The sequence below is a fragment of the Oncorhynchus keta genome, chromosome 3 (assembly GCF_023373465.1).
Source record: "Oncorhynchus keta strain PuntledgeMale-10-30-2019 chromosome 3, Oket_V2, whole genome shotgun sequence".
In the NCBI taxonomy this organism is placed as follows: Eukaryota; Metazoa; Chordata; class Actinopteri; order Salmoniformes; family Salmonidae; genus Oncorhynchus; species Oncorhynchus keta.
This window is the reverse complement of record NC_068423.1, coordinates 16,513,713-16,533,525: the sequence shown is the minus strand read 5'-3', so window position 1 is coordinate 16,533,525 and position 19,813 is coordinate 16,513,713. Positions and strand designations below refer to the sequence as shown.

Sequence of the window (19,813 nt, the reverse complement as noted above, 5' to 3'; positions counted from 1 at the left end):
AATGCAGGTCAATCAATCAAATGTATTTATAAAGTCCTTTTTACATCAGCCGATGTCACAAAGTGCTATACAGAAACCCAGCCTAAAACCCCAAACAGCAAGCATTGCAGATGTTGAAGCACGGTGGCTAGGAAATACTCCCTAGAATGGCAGGAACCTAGGAAGAAACCTAGAGAGGAACCAGGCTCTGAGGGGTGGACAGTCCTCTTCTGGCTGTGCCGGGTGGAGACTATACGTTGATGCTGAATGTTGTTTGTTAGAAAGCTGACTTCGAGAAAAAAACAAAAAACAAAGTTGACGGCTTCTGACTAGTTATGACAGCAAGATCTGGCAAGTACACGCATTTGAATTTGATGTTATGCATCTAGCTATGTTATTTCAATGTGATGTTTATACTCTTTAAGTTTTAAAGAACAGCAAATACCGATTTTTGATTAGAAAATAGGCATCTGCACAGATGCCGTATCTCTCTAGTCATATGACGTCTCCACTTCCTGCTTGGAGAACCAATTTTGAGACAACGCTGTTTTCTCCTCCAATAAGACATTTTTCCAGATATCATTTATGGTACTCATTAAACATGAAAATCCCAAAAGGATGGATGATGTAGCGCAGTTTGAATCAATCAACAGATTAGCAGGGAACGGTTTTTATTGACATCTTGAAATGTACAAAAAAAAATCATTTCCCAAGATCCAATGCATGTCCGAAGGGGCGCGACGTCTCGAGGATTTTTGACACAAGAAAATAAGATAGTCTGCTTCCGCGCGCGATTTATAATGTTTTGCTCACTTTGCGAAATCTCTTGAGTGTAGCTAACATTTCACAGTTATAATGACTTGAATGTCAATGCATTTAACCTAGCTGGTCCTATTTTCTCGGAAGATAAGGTGAGTGAAATATTTTGATTATTGGCATATCAATGGTGTCAGTACTATTAATTAGCCAGCTAGTTATCATAGCGAGCCATCATAAAATGGTAATATTTTGCAATCAACACACATCTCAGATTGTAATCAAATGTCATGGAGCGGCCTGCCAGCGGAAAACTCAGCAATCAAGATTACCAGGCTGGTGGCACCCTATCAACATTGTTTTGTCGTTTGTGGTAGCCAGCGGCAACAAATATTAACATGACAGTGAGTATGCTTGTCTGTGCCTTAAAGCGGCAATCGGAGGTTGAAACAAGAAACATACTCCCCTAGTCCTGCCACCTTTTTCGGGAAAAAGGTTGAGAAATGGGTCTGGAGAAATGTTAGCTCTCAATCTCAAATTAATCAGCAGAGCTATGGACACAATGACTGAGCCATCCATGGCATCAACATGATCGTTTTAACCACGTTGAGGCTATATATTGTTTTCAAACATTTGAGTAATGGTTCGGGATGGGGTGCGACAGTTGAACTAAGCTCATGAGACATTTATAAGTGAAATTCTTCAATAATTGATGGGTAAATGTAATTCATTTATGTCCAAAAATGTATGTAGTAACTGCAGATTGCCCCTTTTTTAACGTTAGAGAACCCTGTAAAATGAAGACTAGAAAGAAGTTAGGGCTATGTTATTTGTGCAGTCAGCGCAGAGCTGCAGACATTCCAAATATTTTGTGTTGATGGTGTGAATGTGATCATAGAAATGTAGTAATAATAATAATAATATATGCCATTTAGCAGACGCTTTTATCCAAAGCGACTTACAGTCATGTGTGCATACATTCTACGTATTACTTTAGGATGTAGAACGTACTGTTCAGTCCTGACTGCATTAACATTCTATTTTGCGGATTGTTTTCTTAATATGTGAATATGTCATTTGCATCCTTTCGGATTGTAGAATGAGGCCATTTTTCTGGAGTACAATAACCCCAATAAACAACTCCATCATTCCCTGGGCCCAGTGCTGTCAACACCGGTGTAAATGTTTACCCTGAGGACTGAACGAAGAGACAGCAATGGCACAGAGAGAGAAAAGTCTTGAGCAGAAGCTACAAACAGACTGAAGTGTCTGTTTAGAGTTGTCAGTGCAGCTTGCCAGTTGCAAGGCCTGTGCTGCACACAAATATGCTACGCCTGTTTCAGGGACAGACAGGGCAAGGCGTTTTACCCTGGCAGAGCAGAGGAGACCATTTCTTTGCTGGGCAGATTTGGAGGTTGCCATAGAGACTGCCCTCACTGCCTTAGAGCTTAATTGTTGTGTTTTAAAACTGAGAATTAAGGGGTTAATCTGAGATTGTGGAAAAACAAGCTTTCTGATGGTGATGATCAGGTTTAGAGATTGATTGCATGTTCACATTTTGTTCATACTGGTTTGTTCCAATATGTCACTCTGAACTCTACCTTTTGGAAATGCATGTGTAGTTGGTAGGTAGTCAACAACAGCCTGTCGCTTTGGCAGGAAATCACCCCTAATCTTTTCCAGTTCCACGCAGATTTTCTATGACTGGCATGCTGCCATATGCTGATCAATGATCTCCGTAATACTGGGTGACTTCATGGTCACCTGTTGGCATTATTAGATTTCTGTCATTCTATCTGCGCAGGTTGTAAAGAGGGATTACATACTCTGCATATTGACAACCGAGGGGGCAGTTGTAGGCCAAACAGCTGGCCACAGTGAAGGTCCCAGCATTATAATTGATGATTAGGCCATACAAATGTAATTAAAAGTTGGAACGAATGCCTCTTCACTTTTCTGGAAATTGCACAATTAAAGTGAAAAAATGATGTCCCCAAGCCTCCAGTGAAGAGGGAAACAACTTCCCCCTCAAGTTATGGCTGAACCTTGCCTAATTTAGCCTCCCAAAAGGCAAAAATATTTGGTTGCTAGATGTTGAACTAAGGTTGCTATAGTATATTAACAAGATGGTCCACTTCGGTTTTGTTGTTCACTCGCCTCACTCAAAAAAATAATCTGTAAAACATTGAACAAAATGTGTATGGCCTTAGTGTACTGGAGAGCCTAACCGATGTTTCCCCCTTATCAGTGTAACTAATACTCACTTTCATGAAATTGATGCCCCGAATGGCTGTCCACTTATTCCCCTTTTAGGAAATTAATCCTTGGGCTTTTGGTGTCTTATAAGGTTACTGGTTTTGCATACCCAAGGTCTTTCAATAGAAGGCTCGGCCACAGAACTGTCATTCTAATGAATGATTAACATTCTAAGTTTTGTGAGAGTGGACGCACTCATTACCTGATAGCCCTGTCCCGTTTTCTGGACATGCATCCTTTGGTTCCATTGGAAACGGCACTCACCTGGTTTTAATTACTTTATTGCCTTGTCTTTGCTCTGTGGAGAGGAAGACTGCGCTGAGCAGACGTCTCTCTAGGTCCTGGAGAGCTGGTTGTTTAAGCATTTAAAGGGATACTTCAGGATTTTGGCAACGAGGCCTTTTATCTACACCAGAGTCAGATAAACTCGTTGATACCATCTTTAGGTCTCTGTGTCCAGTATGAAGGAAGATGGCGGTAGTTTCGCAAGCTAATGCAGTTAGCAATTTCGCTTGTTAACATCTTCCTTCAAACTCCACGCAGAGACATAAAAATGGTATCAACGAGTTCATCTGACTCTGGGGAAATAAAGGGCCTCATTGCCAAAATCCTGAAGTATCCCTTTAATTGAGAGATAAGATGAGGTTCTAAAGTCTTATTTTTTAAGGAGAGTAGAATTCCACCCTCTTTGTATTGTACACATGTTAGACAGATTAGAATTAATGGAGGATCTTGATGAGGAGAAGAACACATTAGGAAGGGTGGATGCAGGGATTGAACCCTGGTCTCCGAAGTCGTAACCGTGGGTTGTATTTCTCAAAGAGTGACGTCGATGATATCATCTGCAATATGGATGACTGTACATTCCAAGTTCTTCTTTCCGGTCGTAGTAGTTTTTCCACCTGCCTCTGTGTTGTGTGTCTCTGGAAGACTGGGCCATGCGCAGCTGGAGGTGGCAGTTCTCCAGGATGATGAGCCTTTGCCTGCGCTGGTGCCGGCTGTGTCCTAAGCGAGGGGTGCGCCCCAGCAAGCCCCGGAGGAAGCTAGGAGAGCTGTGGAGCTACTGGAAGCTGCTGCTCAACTCCCTCTACTTCAACAGCCTCACCAACTCTGACACCTACCTGGACTGTGTCTTTGAACCCATCTACTGGATTGTGGACAATGTGACTCGCTGGTTTGGGGTGGTAAGTCAATAGATCACCTTTCTGATACATTTGATATACATTTGAGTCATTTAACAGATGCTCTTATCCAGAGCAACTTTCAGGAACCGTTAGGGTCAAGTGCCTTAAGGGCACGTCAACAGATTTTTCACCTAGTTGGTTTGGGAATTCAAACCAGCAACCTTTCGGTTACTGGCCCAACGCTCTTAACTGCTAGGCTATCTGCTGCCCTGTCTGTAGATGTACAGTCAAATAGCTTTGTTTTAATGTAGTTAATTAAATATAGGAAAGTTAATTAAATATCCCTGTTTGGTTACATTAACCTTTTTGCTCTTCCATTTTTTTCCCCCACAGTTTTTTCGCCTTTCACGCTCCCTCATGAGTTGTTCCCTCTGTCCGTGTCCTCCTCTCCTCTGTTCCCAGGTATTTGTGTGCCTGGTGATTGCCCTCACCAGCTCTGTGGTGGTCGTTGTCTACCTGTGCCTGTTGCCTGTTATCCTCAACACCTACCCACTGCTGTGGATCATCTGGCACCTCACCTATGGCCACTGGGTCCTCATAATGGTCCTTTTCCACTACTACAAGGCCACCACCACCTCCCCTGGACACCCACCACAGGTGAGGTGCCTGCTCTAATGTCTGCAGAAAATTGGTTTTGTGAAGACACAGGCAATAGGCAGTTTGAGGTGTGGTTGTGAAATAACGGTCTTCTATTTCCTTTTTTTTTGGGTTTGTTTCTCAGGTTAAAAGTGATACACCGTCAGTGACCATCTGTAAGAAATGCATCGTCCCCAAACCAGCCAGGACTCACCACTGCAGCATCTGCAATACGTAAGTTAAGGACTCTCTGTCAGTCGTTAGATGATGTCATCAAGAAATACAAAACCTCTATTGGTTAGCTCTAGTCCATGGCGCAGGTCAATCACAATGAGTGACTTTCTGTCATTCCAGGTGTATTCTGAAGATGGATCACCACTGTCGTATCCTTTCTATCGAGACCCACAAACAGTCTTCAACATCTCATCTGTCAGATTCCTTTTTTCTGTGTAATCTTTTTATTTGCATTTAATACATGTTAAAACCCAAGGGGGGGGACAGTCATTCAATTGAATAATCTCTCGCATTCCAAAATGTTTTTATCTTTGTTAGATCTGCCTCATTAACTTTGACTTTAACTTGCCTCGTGACGCCAGCTTGGCTCAACAACTGTGTGGGCCACTTCAACCACCGCTACTTCTTCTCCTTCTGCCTGTACATGACCATGGGCTGCATGTACTGCAGCGTCAGCTGCAAAGACATGTTCATAGAGGCTTACAACGCTGTCGAGGTGAGGGAGATCAACAGACGGAAGAATGTCAGCTTCTTAGAGGTTCTAGAAGGCTTGACATTTTGACTTTCAAAGAGTATTCGGAGTACTGCCCTCCGCGTAAATCATGCCTTGTTATTGACATGTGGACCAAACACCCTGATTGAGTGAGGCCACTTGGTTCATGACTGTTTGGATAGAGTCTGGCATGTCTTTGCCACATTTTTCCTTCTCTTATGTGCTAGGTGAGGCGTGGGCTTGTCGTATAGGTAAGCGAAAGGCCATACATTCTGAGCATGGTGTCAAGTTGAGCTGCCGCAAGTTTAGCTAAAGAGACAGCAGCCAAGCAAAGCTGGCTAACGGAGCGCCAAGGGATCTTTGCAATGTAGGAATCAAAGACATCAGATGAAACATTAACAGCAATTAAATACACTTGTTTCTTGTCAAGTCCACTGAGAAGGCTCATGGCTGTTTGTCTAATGCAATTTAAAGTCTCCGGGATCAAGATCAATTACTGTTTTGACACCAGTCCACCATGGTAAGATGGGAGTTTATATAGTAACAGATTCTATGGCTCTTAGGCAACACCTCACTGTTTTAGATTTTAAAAATGCTTCCATCGCCGTGTGATAAATTCTCTCTAGCTACAGAGGTATCATGATGATAACACATAACTAGTCTAGTCAATAGTTTCTCACTATTATGAGTTCTGATTTAGCTAGTCAACGGCACTAACTTCTCACCTGCATTTGGCTGTTGTCCCCCAAATGGTATTTTATTCCCTATATATAGTGCACTACTTTTGTCCAGAGCATTGTGGGCCCTGGTCAAAAGTAGGGTGCGATTTGGGTTGTAACCAGTGTGTGTATTGACATTGATCCATTAGCAGTGTGAATGGGGAGCCACAGAGGGAGCCAGTGATAAGAGTAGGCAACAGACTGCTTCTCAGTCTGGCCATGTAGTACAAAAGGTTCTTGAAATCACAGCACTCAGAACAGGGCCTGGTTTTCCAAAAGCATCTTAAGGCTGTTTGGGAAACCGGGCCCTGGTGTGTTGACCAAAATGAAAACTGCAGATTAATTTGTAGAGGATAGTACTACAGATTGACAGACTGCAAAGGTCCACTGGGCAACACTGGGTCCCACTGTGAATTAACAATCAACATTTGACAACAATTAGGCAATCGTCTCAATGTGTAGTATGGGGCCTTCTATGTGCCCAGTGAGACTGCAGCTCTCTCCTCAAGCCAGGCAAAGTCCCATGTGATTGGTAGTTAGTTCTAGGTCCCTTGGCTACAGACTTGGCATCTAGAGTTTTGCTGATTTGCCACTAGTTGCATTCTGAGGACCGTGGATGTACTCCTTTGTTAACCCAGCTACTGTTTGTGATTAGGCTTTTTGTGGTTGGTGGTTTAACCTAGAGGTCGACCGATTAATCGGAATGGCCGATTTAATTAGTCCCGATTTCAAGTTTTCATAACTATCGGAAATCGGTATTTTTGGGCCCGAATTTTATTAATTTTTTTCACACCTTTTATTTAATCTTTATTTAACTAGGCAAGTCAGTTAAGAACACATTCTTATTTTCAATGACGGCCTAGGAATGGTGGGTTAACCTTGTTAGCTCGGGGAACCAATCTTGCAACCTTACAGTTAACTAGTCCAACGCAATAACGACCTGCCTCTCTCTCGTTGCACTCCACAAGGAGACTGACTGCCTGTTATGCAAATGCAGTAAGCCAAGGTAAGTTGCTAGCTAACTTATCTCATAAAAAAACTATCAATCATAATCACTAGTTATCTCCACATGGTTGACGATATTACTAGATATTATCGAGCGTGTCCTGTGTTGCATATAGTCTGACTAAGCATACAAGTATCTGACTGAGCGGTGGTAGGCAGAAGCAGGCGCGTAAACATTAATTCGTTTTGTCAGCAGCTCTTCGTTGTGCGTCAAGCATTGCGCTATTTATGACTTTAAACCTATCAACTCCCGAGATGAGGCTGGTGTGACGACCTTGGGGTGGTTGTTTCCCTTGCTCTGCATGGGTAACGCTGTTGTCATTGTGTTGCTGGTTCGAGCCCAGGGAGGAGCGAGGAGAGGGACGGAAGCTATACTGTTACACTGGCAATACTAAAGTGCCTATAAGAACATCCAATAGTCAAAGGTTAATGAAATACAAATGGTGTAGAGGGAAATAGTCCTATAATAACTACAACCTAAAACTTATTGCCTGGGAATATTGAAGACTCATGTTAAAAGGAACCACCACCTTTCATATGTTCTCATGTTCTGAGCAAGGAACTGAAACGTTAGCTTTCTTACATAGCACATATTGCACTTTCACGTTCTTTTCCAACACTTTGTTTTTGCGTTATTTAAACCAAATTGAACATGTTTCATTATACACATAATAAGTGTTAATTCCGTATTGTTGTCATTGTCATTATTACAAATATATATATATTTTTTAAACTGGACGATTAATCGGTATCGGCCTTTTTGGCCCTCCGATAATCGGTATCGGCGTTGAAAAATCATAATCGGTCGACCTCTAGTTTAACCCTGTGGAATACCCATTGGTATCACATTTACTAATTGAACTGCAACTCGAGTGAGGCCATTCTACACATTTTAAAGTTTGTTTCTATCTTAAACGGTGTAGGAGGAGTAGTCTGCTTAAGTAGAAGGATGAAAATTTAAGCTGGGGTTTTTGCAGTGCAAGCCCCACAATTAAACTGATTTTCATGTAGGGTCTTTACATTGTTTGGTTTTGCGTTCTTTCTAGAGCTACTATCAGACCCCACCAGCACTGTTTTCCTTCAGGGAAAAGATGGTCCACAATGGTGTCATTTTCATTTGGGTGCTGACAAGGTGAGACAAATTTGTAACCGCTAGAAGTTTAGGGTTTTCTAGTAGATAGTCAACTGTTTTGTTGTGGTGAACTGCTATGGCTGTTCTGTGTGTGTTCTCAAATAGACCTCATCTTGAGTTGTGTTCAGTACAGTCATGGTAAAAAGTTTTGAATGACATTAAGTCTGCTGAATGACATTAAGTCTGCTGCCTTGGTGTCTTTTAGATATTTGTCAGATGTTACTATGGAATACTGAAGTATAATTACAAGCATTTCATAAGTGTCAAAGGCTTTTATTGACAATTACATGAAGTTGATGCAAAGAGTCAATATTTGCAGTGTTGACCGTTCAAGATCTCTGCAATCCGCCCTGGCATGTTGTCAATTAACTTCTGGGCCACATCCTGACTGATGGCAGCCCATTCTTGCATAATCAATGCTTGCAGTTTGTCAGAATTTGTGGGTTTTTGTTTGTCCACCCGCCTCTTGAGGATTGACCACAAGTTCTCAATGGGATTAAGATCTGGGGAGTTTCCTGGCCATGGACCCAAAATATTGATGTTTTGTTCCCGAGCCACTTAGTTATCACTTTTGCCTCATTGCAAGGTGCTCCATCATGCTGGGAAAAGCATTGTTCGTCACCAAACTGTTCCTGGATGGTTGGGAGAAGTTGCTCTCGGAGGATGTGTTGGTACCATTCTTAATTCATGGCTGTGTTCTTAGGAAAAATTGTGAGTGAGCCCACTCCCTTGGCTGAGAAGCAACCCCACACATGAATGGTCTCCTGATGCTTTACTGTTGGCATGACACAGGACTGATGGTAGTCGTGGCCACGCTCACCTTCTCCAGACAAGCTTTTTTCCGGATGCCCCAAACATTCGGAAAGAGAATTCAGAGAAAATGACTTTACCCCCGTCCTCAGTGGTCTAATCCCTGTACCTTTTGCAGAATATCAGTCTGTCCCTGATGTTTTTCCTGGAGACAAGTGGCTTCTTTGCTGCCCTTCTTGACACCAGGCCATCCTCCAAAAGTATTCGCCTCACTGTGTATGAAGATGCACTCACACCTGCCTGCTGCCATTCCTGAGCAAGCTCTGTACTGGTGGTGCCGCGATCCTGCAGCTGAATCAACTTTATGAGACGGCCCTGGCGCTTGCTGGACTTTCTTTTGCGCCCTGAAGCCTTCTTCACAACAATTGAACCGCTCTCCTTGAAGTTCTTGATGATCCGATAAATGGTTGATTTAGGTGCAATCTTAGTGGTAGCAATATCCTTGCCTGTGAAGCCCTTTTTGTGCAAAGCAATGATGACTGCATGTGTTTCCTTGCAGGTAACCATAGTTGACAGAGGAAGAACAATGATTCCAAGCACCACCCTCCCTTTTTGAAGCTTCCAGTCTGTTATTTGAACTCAATCAGCATGACAGAGTGATCTCCAGCCTTGTCCTCATCAACACTCAAACCTATGTTAACGAGAGAATCACTGACATGTCAGCTGGTCCTTTTGTGGCAGGGCTGAAATGCAGTGGAAATGTTTTTTTTTGGGGGGGGGATTCAGTTAATTTGCATGGCAGATGGACTCTTCGTAACATTCTGGAGTATATGCAAATTGCCATCATACAAACTGAGGCAGCAGACTTTGAAATTCAATATTTGTCATTCTCAACTTTTGGCCAAGACGACTGTACAATTGACAGATGGTCATGATCGCTGTTTGTATGCCCTGCAGTTCGGTGGCAGTTGCTCTGGGAGGTCTGACCCTGTGGCATGCTATCCTCATCACTCGAGGAGAGACCAGTGTGGAGAGACACATAAACAAGAAAGAAATCAGACGTTTAAAGGAGAAAGGAAAGGTGAGGCTTATTGGACTAGGTGGGTTTACCAAAATATCAACATGGTGTACCAGTTCGGAATTAGTGAGTAAAGCCTGTTTCTCTTTTGTAAGGTGTTCCGAAATCCATACCACTATGGGAAAATAAACAATTGGAAAGTTTTGTTTGGTGTGGAGGAGACACGGTAAGCCTTGTTTTTAGGCTGTTGTGAAACATGCATGATTGTTCTTACAGAGTTGGTTTGTCTTCCTCTTCCCACAGTCACTGGTTGACCAGAGTCCTCCTGCCGTCTAGCCACGTTCCCCATGAAGATGGACTGATATGGGAATGCCCTCGGGCTCTCACCAGAAGAGACCCTATGACCATCTAACCTCCCACGACTCGCTGCTGGACAGTTTCTCATCTCCACTTCATGGGCCATGATCACTGCTATAGCCCTGGCCCCTGGATGGTGGGGTAGACAAGACTTCTTTTAGCCTCTGAGGAGTGGACTATTTGGTGTTTATTGTGGCCCATGAGTCCAGGGACCTTAATCGGACCTCCAGTCACTGTCATGTGAAGTGATGGTCCTGTCTTTAATAGTCTACTTGTCTTGTGGACTGACTGTTTTTGTACTGTTAGGTATGTTGTCCAAAGTTGATGTGAAGTGTGTGCTTTTTAATTGTATTGAAGTCACAGAAGAAGCAGTTTGGACTTTTTCAGTGCCAAAGAACAGCTTTCCACCAAAGGCTAGGTTTGAGCTAGATAACCACATGCCTTGGCCATTGTCCAACTATGGGTGAGTAGTCTGGAGACTGACAGAATTACATAAACAATATTACCATTCAGGCTCCAGTTAGATTATGGTGCTCATGTTACTGAGCAGTGCCCCTGTCAATATTAGGAATTGTCAAAACATTGCTATGTGCCTTGTTATGTTAAATCTTTAACCTGTTTTCTATTTATTAATTACCAGGCACTAATGCAAAGTAGAGTTTAATGTATTTTCTACTATTATCCAACCTCTCCCACATTGATTTCCCCACTAAAAAGCGGCGTGTACACTACACGATTTTGGTCCCGATCGCTGTCCCGGTCACGTTTTTGAGATCGGTATTTTCAAACATGGGTATTACTATATCCGCACAAAACCAGCAATGATCGTGTAGTGTGAGATGTGCAACACGTTTTGAGAATGGTGATAAGCAATAGCCAATGAGAGCTCGCCAGTGAGATGACGTTTCGCATCACACAGAATGTGTAGGTGCTCGATCCGTGAATACTATTAGTACGCGTTTGTACTTCCCTTTAACCAACGCGTCAAGTCGTTACAGCTCTGAAGTTCACAAGCAATGTTATTAAATTCAAAATGTTGGCTAGATATTTCAACTCTGTATGGCAAGCGTGAAAGTCTTAAAATAGAGCCGCACACTCTAGGAGCTCAGATGCAAAACTATTTATGTCCAACGTTTCGACAGACAAGCTGTTTTCATCAGGGTATAATGACAAACAATGCGAGGTGACTCATCTCATTTATACAGTGTCAAAAGACAGGTCTATAATTATGGACAAATACAATTTGGCTACAGCGTTAAAGTCTGAACGTTTGAGGCTGAGACAGCTCGTTGTAGCTACATTCAATCTAATAACATTATTTTTGCGAGAAAGCGTGGTATCTAGAATCCTCACAAACAAGTGAATTATCTTGTAGTGTTTGACCCCAGTCTGTGCCACATCGTTTAGTGCGCACCACTACGTTGGCAAGACAACTACAGGAAAGCGGTTATTTAACCTCTACGGAATCAGAGTCCTCCCCCCGGGGGATGGTTGCGCTAACGTGATGAGCAGAAAGCTTAAATTCTTGTTAATCTAACTGCAATGTCAAATTTACAGTAGCTACCAGTGAAAGAATACCATGCTATTGTTGAGAGTGCACAGCTAGGTACTTGAAAATGTATCAATAAACCAATTTAAGCACATTGGATCAGTCTAAAACTTTGCAGACTGCCATCTAGTGGCAAATCTAAATTGTACCTAAACTGGAATAATACATTGGTCTTTCTCTTGCATTTCAAAGAATACAAAAAAGTTTAAAAAAAATATTTGACAAGATGTGTTATTCTCCTACATTATTTTCAAAGGAATCAATAATATGCATATCCTTGCTTCAGGTCCTGAGCTACAGGCAGTTTAGATTTGGGTATGTCATTTTAGGTGAAAATTGAATTAGAAAAAAATGGGTCAGATCCTTGAGGTTTTTAATTTGAGGCTCAGCGACGTTAATTCTGAAAGTTGTGTAGTGTACACCCGGCTTAACCAACATTAAGATCACTTAACATGGTCATATGCTCTGGAAGCTGCGGACTTCCTCCTTGCTGGTCTCGAATATGGCCACCAGTTAGAATTCCCAGAATGACCGGGATATTTCTTGTGGCCAGCCTGTAAATGGGAGGGGCTATGTGGTTGGCTGCTATGACATGACCAATAGAAACTGTTTCACTATATTGCGCACATCTATCATTACGATTGATATTAGCTTGTATTGTTTTAATATTTGATAAAAGGTTTGTTTTTGGAAACTTCATCCAGCTTCTCTTGTTGATTTAAAGCACTGATTCGTTAACAAAAATTGTTTTATTGACAGCTTAAGTTAGACATTTAAATATTGTCCACATATCTTCGGCATATGTTCTTGTGAGTTTCAAAGTTAGCCTAGTGAAATTAAATGTGCAGCCTGCCAGCTGCATCAATCCTTCCAATACTGAATACAATGTTGACTCTTCATAATAGCATCGTCACAAGGGATGTTAAACACATTAATATTGTCCTCTATGGTTAGATAGTCAATTACGTAAAATGTACTTAAATCAGTAGCTCTCGTACACAACTGGCAGGGTGAGGTCAACTGTTAGACTTGCAAATCATAATTTCAAGGCATTATATTGTAGCTAGAAATGGTTCTCTCTGTGCCAAGTTTGTTTCAGTACAGCTCTGAGTCCTTCCATGGTGGACGGTCACCTATAGGTCCACGCCACCATGCAGTGGTGGTCAGAGTGGCAGTACAAAAAAATGGACGTGTAAAAGGTGAAGTGCTGTGGTTGGTGGTGAGATGCCCGGTGGGTGGTGGCAAGATGTCCCAGACTCCAAGGGCAAAACTAGGGTCCCATGCCTGAATCCAAAGCCTCTTCCTCAGGAGCAGGCCGTCCCTCTGTCCCCTCCCACAACCAGTCCGTAATGGTGGGGCCAAACTCACCTTCCCCCTGGACTCCCTAGTAGGAACCTTCACATGAGACACACATTGTAATAAACTTCCATTGATACAATGGAGAGAGATTCAGGGCCTGTTTTTCTCACTGTTAAGCTTTTGTGTCATTCACTTCTGGTCTGTTAGAAATGGAACAGGATTCACCAATGTTACATCAACCGATTGAAATGACTAACCCTTGTAGTTGTGAAAATGTTTGAGGAAATCTAATGCCTCACCATTCATTGCGTGCCACCACTGCCTCGCTCCTCACCATCCTCTTGAGGTCATCCAGGGGCACAGTCAAGGCACGCAGCACCCTCGCACGGAAAGGCATGATCTGCCAGAGGAAGGGTGGGTTTGTTTATGACCAGTTTATAGGAATCGGTTGTTAAAGCCCCATCTGTGTGGCCAGTTGGCTGACAGAGGTTCTGTGCAGTCCAGGACCGAGTCTTACCTCATGTTCTGGAAAACGGGAGAGGGCATGGATACAGCGCAGAGAGGCTATCCGCACTTTCTGTGAGGACAAGGAGAGAGACAGACAAAAAAACCTTGTGTTTTAGCACTGTGTATGGGGATTGGGGACAATGATACTCAAGGTTACCTTGTTTCATGTTGCAGCTGAATAGTCCAGATTTCAAAAACGCTGAGTTGCATTCTGCGGTTTATGACAATTGCATTTCAGGTTAAAGACCACACCGGTACAGTCAAGCAGATGTATTGTGGGTTAGATTCCCCGTACGTCACTTTGGATAAGTGTCTACTAAATGGCATATTATTGAATGCTCGGCGGAATCAACTTCCTCTGGCACAGAGGAATGAGATACAAGGTCTGTGCGACAACATTAATGTCACAGAGAGAACACATCTATCTGCCTGATGCTCAGATCTGACTCCTATTTAGGTTTCTCAATACTTGTCACATTTATAATGATAGTGTGTGGTGTCTCATAACACCCTGTGGATTCGGCTATTTCGCCGACAGCTGTATAAAATTGAGCACACAGCCATGCAATCTCCATAGACAAACATTGGCAGTCAAATGGCCTTACGAAAGCGCTCATTGATTTTCAGCGTGGACCGACATAGCCTGCCACCTTTCCAACAAGTCAGTTTGTCAAATGTTTGCCCTGCTAGAGGTGCCCGGGTTAACTGTGAAACAGGACCGCCTAGTGTTAAAGAGCACAAAAATAGTCCACCCTCTGTTGCAACACTCACTACCAAGTTCCAAACTGCCTCTGGAAGCAACGTCAGCACAAGAACAGTTTGTGTCGGCTGGAGTGGTTCAAAGCTCGCCGCCATTGGACTCTGGAGTGATGAATCATGCTTCACCATCTGGCAGTCTGATGGACGAATTTGGGTTTGGCGGATGCCAGGATAACGCTACCTGCCCCAATGCGTAGACCCAACTAAAGTTTGGTGGAGGAGGAATAATGGTCTGGGGCAGTTTTTCATGGTTCAGGCTAGGCCCCTTCGGTCCAGGGGCGGGTAATCTTACAGCATACAATGACATTCTAGACGCTTCTGTGCTTCCAACTTTGTAACAACAGTTTGTGGACGGCCCTTAATTCGGCATGACAATGCCCCCGTGCACAAAGCAAGGTCCATTCAGAAATAGTTTGTTGAGATCGGTGTGGAAGAACACCTTTGGGATGAAGGCCTAATCGCCCGACCGCACTAATGCTCTTGTGGCTGAATGGAAGCAACCCCCTCCAGCAATGTTCCAACATCTAACGGAAAGCCTTCCCAGAAGAGTGAAGAGGCTGTTATAGCAGCAAAGGGGGGACCAACTCCATATTAATGCCCATGATATTGAAATGAGATGTTTGACCAGCAGGTGTCCACATACACTAAGTGATAAAGTATGATACGTACCATAGCAGGGCTTGTGGTGAGGGTGAGGGTGCGGCCTACTAGCGCCTCCAGCTGAGTGATGAGGGCGGAGGGGGGGTCCATGAGGACAGGTTGCAGGCAGGACAGGGTGGACAGCTGCACTGCCTGGTCTGGACAGGACAGGGCCTCTAGCAGGAGGGGCAGGAGCTGACCAAACAGTGAAGAATATAAAAAGGAGGACATCACCACATCTTTAAGATACAGTGCCTTCAGAAAGTAGTCACACATTTTGATGTGTTACAAAGTGCGACTAAAATGGATTTAAGTAATTTTTTTGTCATTTATTTTTGACCCATCTACCAATAGGTGCCTTTCTTTGAGGCATTGGAAAACATCCCTGGTCTTTTTTGTGTTTTATTTAAATAGGCAAGTCAGTTAACACTTATTTACAATGATGGCCTACCAAAAGGCCTCCTGTGGGGACGGGGGCTGGGATTAAAAATAAAATACAGGACAAAACACACATCACGAAAAGAAACACCACTACATAAAGAGAGACCTCAGACAACAATGGTAGCAACAACACAACATGGTAGCAACACAACACAACAACATGGTAGCAACAACACAACATGGTAGCAACACAACACAACATGGTAGAAGAACAAAATATGGTACAAACATTATTGGGCACAGACAACAGCACAAAGGCATGAAGGTAGAGACAACACATCACCCGAAGCAGCCACAAGTGAGGGTGTCCATGATGGAGTCTTTGAATGAAGAGATGGAGATAAAGCGGTCCAGTTTGTTTTGCAGCTCGTTCCAGTCGCTAGCTGCAGCAAACTGAAAAGAGGAGCGACCCAGGGATGTGTGCACTTTGGGGACCTTTTAACAGAATGTGACTGGCAGAACAGGTGTTGTATGTGGAGGATGAGGGCTGCAGTAGGTATCTCAGATAGAGGGGAGTATTGAGTGCAATGATGTGTCCGATAAGGAATATTGGTGTCAAATCTGATGGCCGAATGGTAAAGAACATCTAGCCACTCAAGAGCACCATTACCTGCTGATCTATAAATGATGTCTCCGTAATCTAGCATGGGAAGGAAGGTCATCTGAAGGGTTAGTTTGACAGCTGGGGTGAAAGAGGAGCGATTGCGATAGAGGAAACCAAGTGTAGATTTAACTTCAGCCTGCAGCTTTTGATATGTGCTGAGAAAAAGCCAGTGTTCCATCTAGCCATACTCCAAAGTAGTTGCATAAGCTGGGCCAATTGTGTGCCGCCTTATGAGACTCCCGATCACAGCAGGTTGTGATACAGCCCGGGATCGAACCAGGGTCTGTAGTGATGCCTCTAGCACTGAGACGCAGTGCTTTAGACCACTGTGCCACTCGGGTTAAGGGCTAAGAAAGGTTTGTTGTTGAGCGTTAAACACAAAATCCAGGGAGGGGCCAGCTGACTATAAGACTATCATCTGCATATAAATAGATGAGAGCTTCCGACTGCCTGAGCTATGTTGATGTAAATTGGGAAGCGTGTGGGGCCGAGGATCGAGCCTTGGGCTACTCCCTTGGTTACAGGCAGTGGCTGAAACAGCAGATGTTCTGCACTCAGAGAGGTAGTTAGCAAACCAGGCCAAAGACCCATCAGACACCAATACTCCTTAGCCGGCCCGCAAGAATGGAATGGTCAGCCGAGTCAATAAAAATAGCAGCACAACATTGCTTAGATTCAAGGGCAATGGTGACATCATTTTGCTCGACTGAGGGTCCTTACAATTATCTGTATGTGTGGGGTACAGATATGGGGTAGTCATTCAAAAATCACGTTAACCCCAATTATTGCACACAATTAGTCCATGCAACTTATTATGGGAGTTATTTGCTTATTAACCTTTACTTCCCCCCCTACTCACAAGGCAGGCAATACGCTTGACCTCATCTTTACTAGATGCTGTTCTTCCACTAACCTCATTGCAACTCCCCTCCAAGTCTCCGACCACTACCTTGTATCCTTTTCCCTCTCGCTCTCATCCAACACTTCCCACACTGCCCCTACTCGGATGGTATCGCGCCGTCCCAACCTTCGCTCTCTCTCCCCCGCTACTCTCTCCTCTTCCATCCTATCATCTCTTCCCTCTGCTCAAACTTTCTCCAACCTATCTCCTGATTCTGCCTCCTCAACCCTCCTCTCCTCCCTTTCTGCATCCTTTGACTCTCTATGTCCCCTATCCTCCAGGCCGGCTCGGTCCTCCCCTCCCGCTCCGTGGCTCGACGACTCATTGCGAGCTCACAGAACAGGGCTCCGGGCAGCCGAGCGGAAATGGAGGAAAACTCGCCTCCCTGCGGACCTGGCATCCTTTCACTCCCTCCTCTCTACATTTTCCTCCTCTGTCTCTGCTGCTAAAGCCACTTTCTACCATTCTAAATTCCAAGCATCTGCCTCTAACCCTAGGAAGCTCTTTGCCACCTTCTCCTCCCTCCTGAATCCTCCTCCTCCCTCTGCAGATGACTTCGTCAACCATTTTGAAAAGAAGGTCGACGACATCCGATCCTCGTTTGCTAAGTCAAACGACACCGCTGGTTCTGCTCACACTGCCCTACCCTATGCTCTGACCTCTTTCTCCCCTCTCTCCAGATGAAATCTCGCGTCTTGTGACGGCCGGCCGCCCAACAACCTGCCCGCTTGACCCTATCCCCTCCTCTCTTCTCCAGACCATTTCCGGAGACCTTCTCCCTTACCTCACCTCGCTCATCAACTCATCCCTGACCGCTGGCTACGTCCCTCCCGTCTTCAAGAGAGCGAGAGTTGCACCCCTTCTGAAAAAACCTACACTCGATCCCTCCGATGTCAACAACTACAGACCAGTATCCCTTCTCTCTTTTCTCTCCAAAACTCTTGAGCGTGCCGTCCTTGGCCAGCTCTACCGCTATCTCTCTCAGAATGACCTTCTTGATCCAAATCAGTCAGGTTTCAAGACTAGTCATTCAACTGAGACTGCTCTTCTCTGTATCACGGAGGTGCTCCGCACTGCTAAAGCTAACTCTCTCTCCTCTGCTCTCATCCTTCTAGACCTATCGGCTGCCTTCGATACTGTGAACCATCAGATCCTCCTCTCCATCCTCTCCGAGTTGGGCATCTCCGGCGCGGCCCACGCTTGATTGCGTCCTACCTGACAGGTCGCTCCTACCAGGTGGCGTGGCGAGAATCTGTCTCCTCACCACGCGCTCTCACCACTGGTGTCCCCCAGGGCTCTGTTCTAGGCCCTCTCTTATTCTCGCTATACACCAAGTCACTTGGCTCTGTCATAACCTCACATGGTCTCTCCTATCATTGCTATGCAGACGACACACAATTAATCTTCTCCTTTCCCCCTTCTGATGACCAGGTGGCGAATCGCATCTCTGCATGTCTGGCAGACATATCAGTGTGGATGACGGATCACCACCTCAAGCTGAACCTCAGCAAGACGGAGCTCCTCTTCCTCCCGGGGAAGGACTGCCCGTTCCATGATCTCGCCATCACGGTTGACAACTCCATTGTGTCCTCCTCCCAGAGCGCTAAGAACCTTGGCGTGATCCTGGACAACACCCTGTCGTTCTCAACTAACATCAAGGCGGTGTCCCGTTCCTGTAGGTTCATGCTCTACAACATCCGCAGAGTACGACCCTGCCTCACACAGGAAGAGGCGCAGGTCCTAATCCAGGCACTTGTCATCTCCCGTCTTGATTACTGCAACTCGCTGTTGGCTGGGCTCCCTGCCTGTGCCATTAAACCCCTACAACTCATCCAGAACGCCGCAGCCCGTCTGGTGTTCAACCTTCCCAAGTTCTCTCACGTCACCCCGCTCCTCCGCTCTCTCCACTGGCTTCCAGTTGAAGCTCGCATCCGCTACAAGACCATGGTGCTTGCCTACGGAGCTGTGAGGGGAACGGCACCTCAGTACCTCCAGGCTCTGATCAGGCCCTACACCCAAACAAGGGCACTGCGTTCATCCACCTCTGGCCTGCTCGCCTCCCTACCACTGAGGAAGTACAGTTCCCGCTCAGCCCAGTCAAAACTGTTCGCTGCTCTGGCCCCCCAATGGTGGAACAAACTCCCTCACGACGCCAGGACAGCGGAGTCAATCACCACCTTCCGGAGACACTTGAAACCCCACCTCTTCAAGGAATACCTAGGATAGGGTAAGTAATCCTTCTCACCCCCCTAAAAAGATTTAGATGCACTATTGTAAGTGGCTGTTCCACTGGATGTCATAAGGTGAATGCACCAATTTGTAAGTCGCTCTGGATAAGAGCGTCTGCTAAATGACTTAAATGTAAAATGTAAATGTATGGCTTGCCATAAAGGGGTTGAACTCTTATCGACTCCAGACATTTCAGCTTTTAATAAAAAATAATTTTAAAAAATAATTTTAAAAAATTCTACAAACAAAATTCCAACTTTGACATTATTGTGTGTCGATCACTGACACATCGTAATGTAATCCATTTTAAATTCAGGCTGTAACACAGCATAATGTAGAAAAAGTCAACGGGTGTGAATACTTTCTGAAGGCACTGTAACAGTACCATAGTGGGATATAATGCTCATCACAGATGTATAAAATAAG

General features: G+C 44.5%; 2 protein-coding genes across 7 annotated transcripts in view; one reads left to right on the top strand and one right to left on the bottom strand.

Moving 5' to 3' along the window:
* The first annotated feature begins 108 nt into the window (after window positions 1-108).
* Window positions 109-12,707, top strand: LOC118367804 (palmitoyltransferase ZDHHC16B-like). 5 transcript variants are annotated; one of them, XM_035751476.2, is made up of 11 exons: window positions 344-890; window positions 1,010-1,139; window positions 3,922-4,175; window positions 4,578-4,772; window positions 4,897-4,985; window positions 5,106-5,134; window positions 5,348-5,481; window positions 8,249-8,334; window positions 10,042-10,165; window positions 10,258-10,328; window positions 10,406-12,707. In XM_035751476.2, the coding sequence occupies exons 3-11, from the start codon at window positions 3,930-3,932 to the stop codon at window positions 10,512-10,514; spliced, it is 1,083 nt and encodes a 360-aa protein (XP_035607369.1). In that variant the 5' UTR covers window positions 344-890; window positions 1,010-1,139; window positions 3,922-3,929; the 3' UTR covers window positions 10,515-12,707. The 5 variants fall into 5 exon arrangements, with proteins under 5 accessions (XP_035607379.1, XP_052347121.1, XP_035607369.1 ...); XM_035751486.2 differs by lacking the exons at window positions 344-890; window positions 1,010-1,139 and adding an exon at window positions 109-334; XM_035751466.2 differs by lacking the exon at window positions 1,010-1,139 and having other exon boundaries at window positions 345-890.
* Window positions 12,708-12,738: 31 nt separating this feature from the next.
* LOC118367784 (MMS19 nucleotide excision repair protein homolog) overlaps window positions 12,739-19,813 on the bottom strand; it is a 32,710-nt gene continuing 25,635 nt past the window's right edge. For both annotated transcript variants that reach the window (XM_035751437.2, XM_035751430.2), the window contains exons 28-31: window positions 15,243-15,407; window positions 13,825-13,884; window positions 13,607-13,707; window positions 12,739-13,403 (exon numbers count right to left, since the gene is read on the bottom strand). In XM_035751437.2, coding sequence (XP_035607330.1) covers window positions 13,373-13,403; window positions 13,607-13,707; window positions 13,825-13,884; window positions 15,243-15,407 — 357 coding nt within the window. In that variant the 3' untranslated portion in view covers window positions 12,739-13,372. The remainder of the gene's footprint in view (window positions 13,404-13,606; window positions 13,708-13,824; window positions 13,885-15,242; window positions 15,408-19,813) is intronic.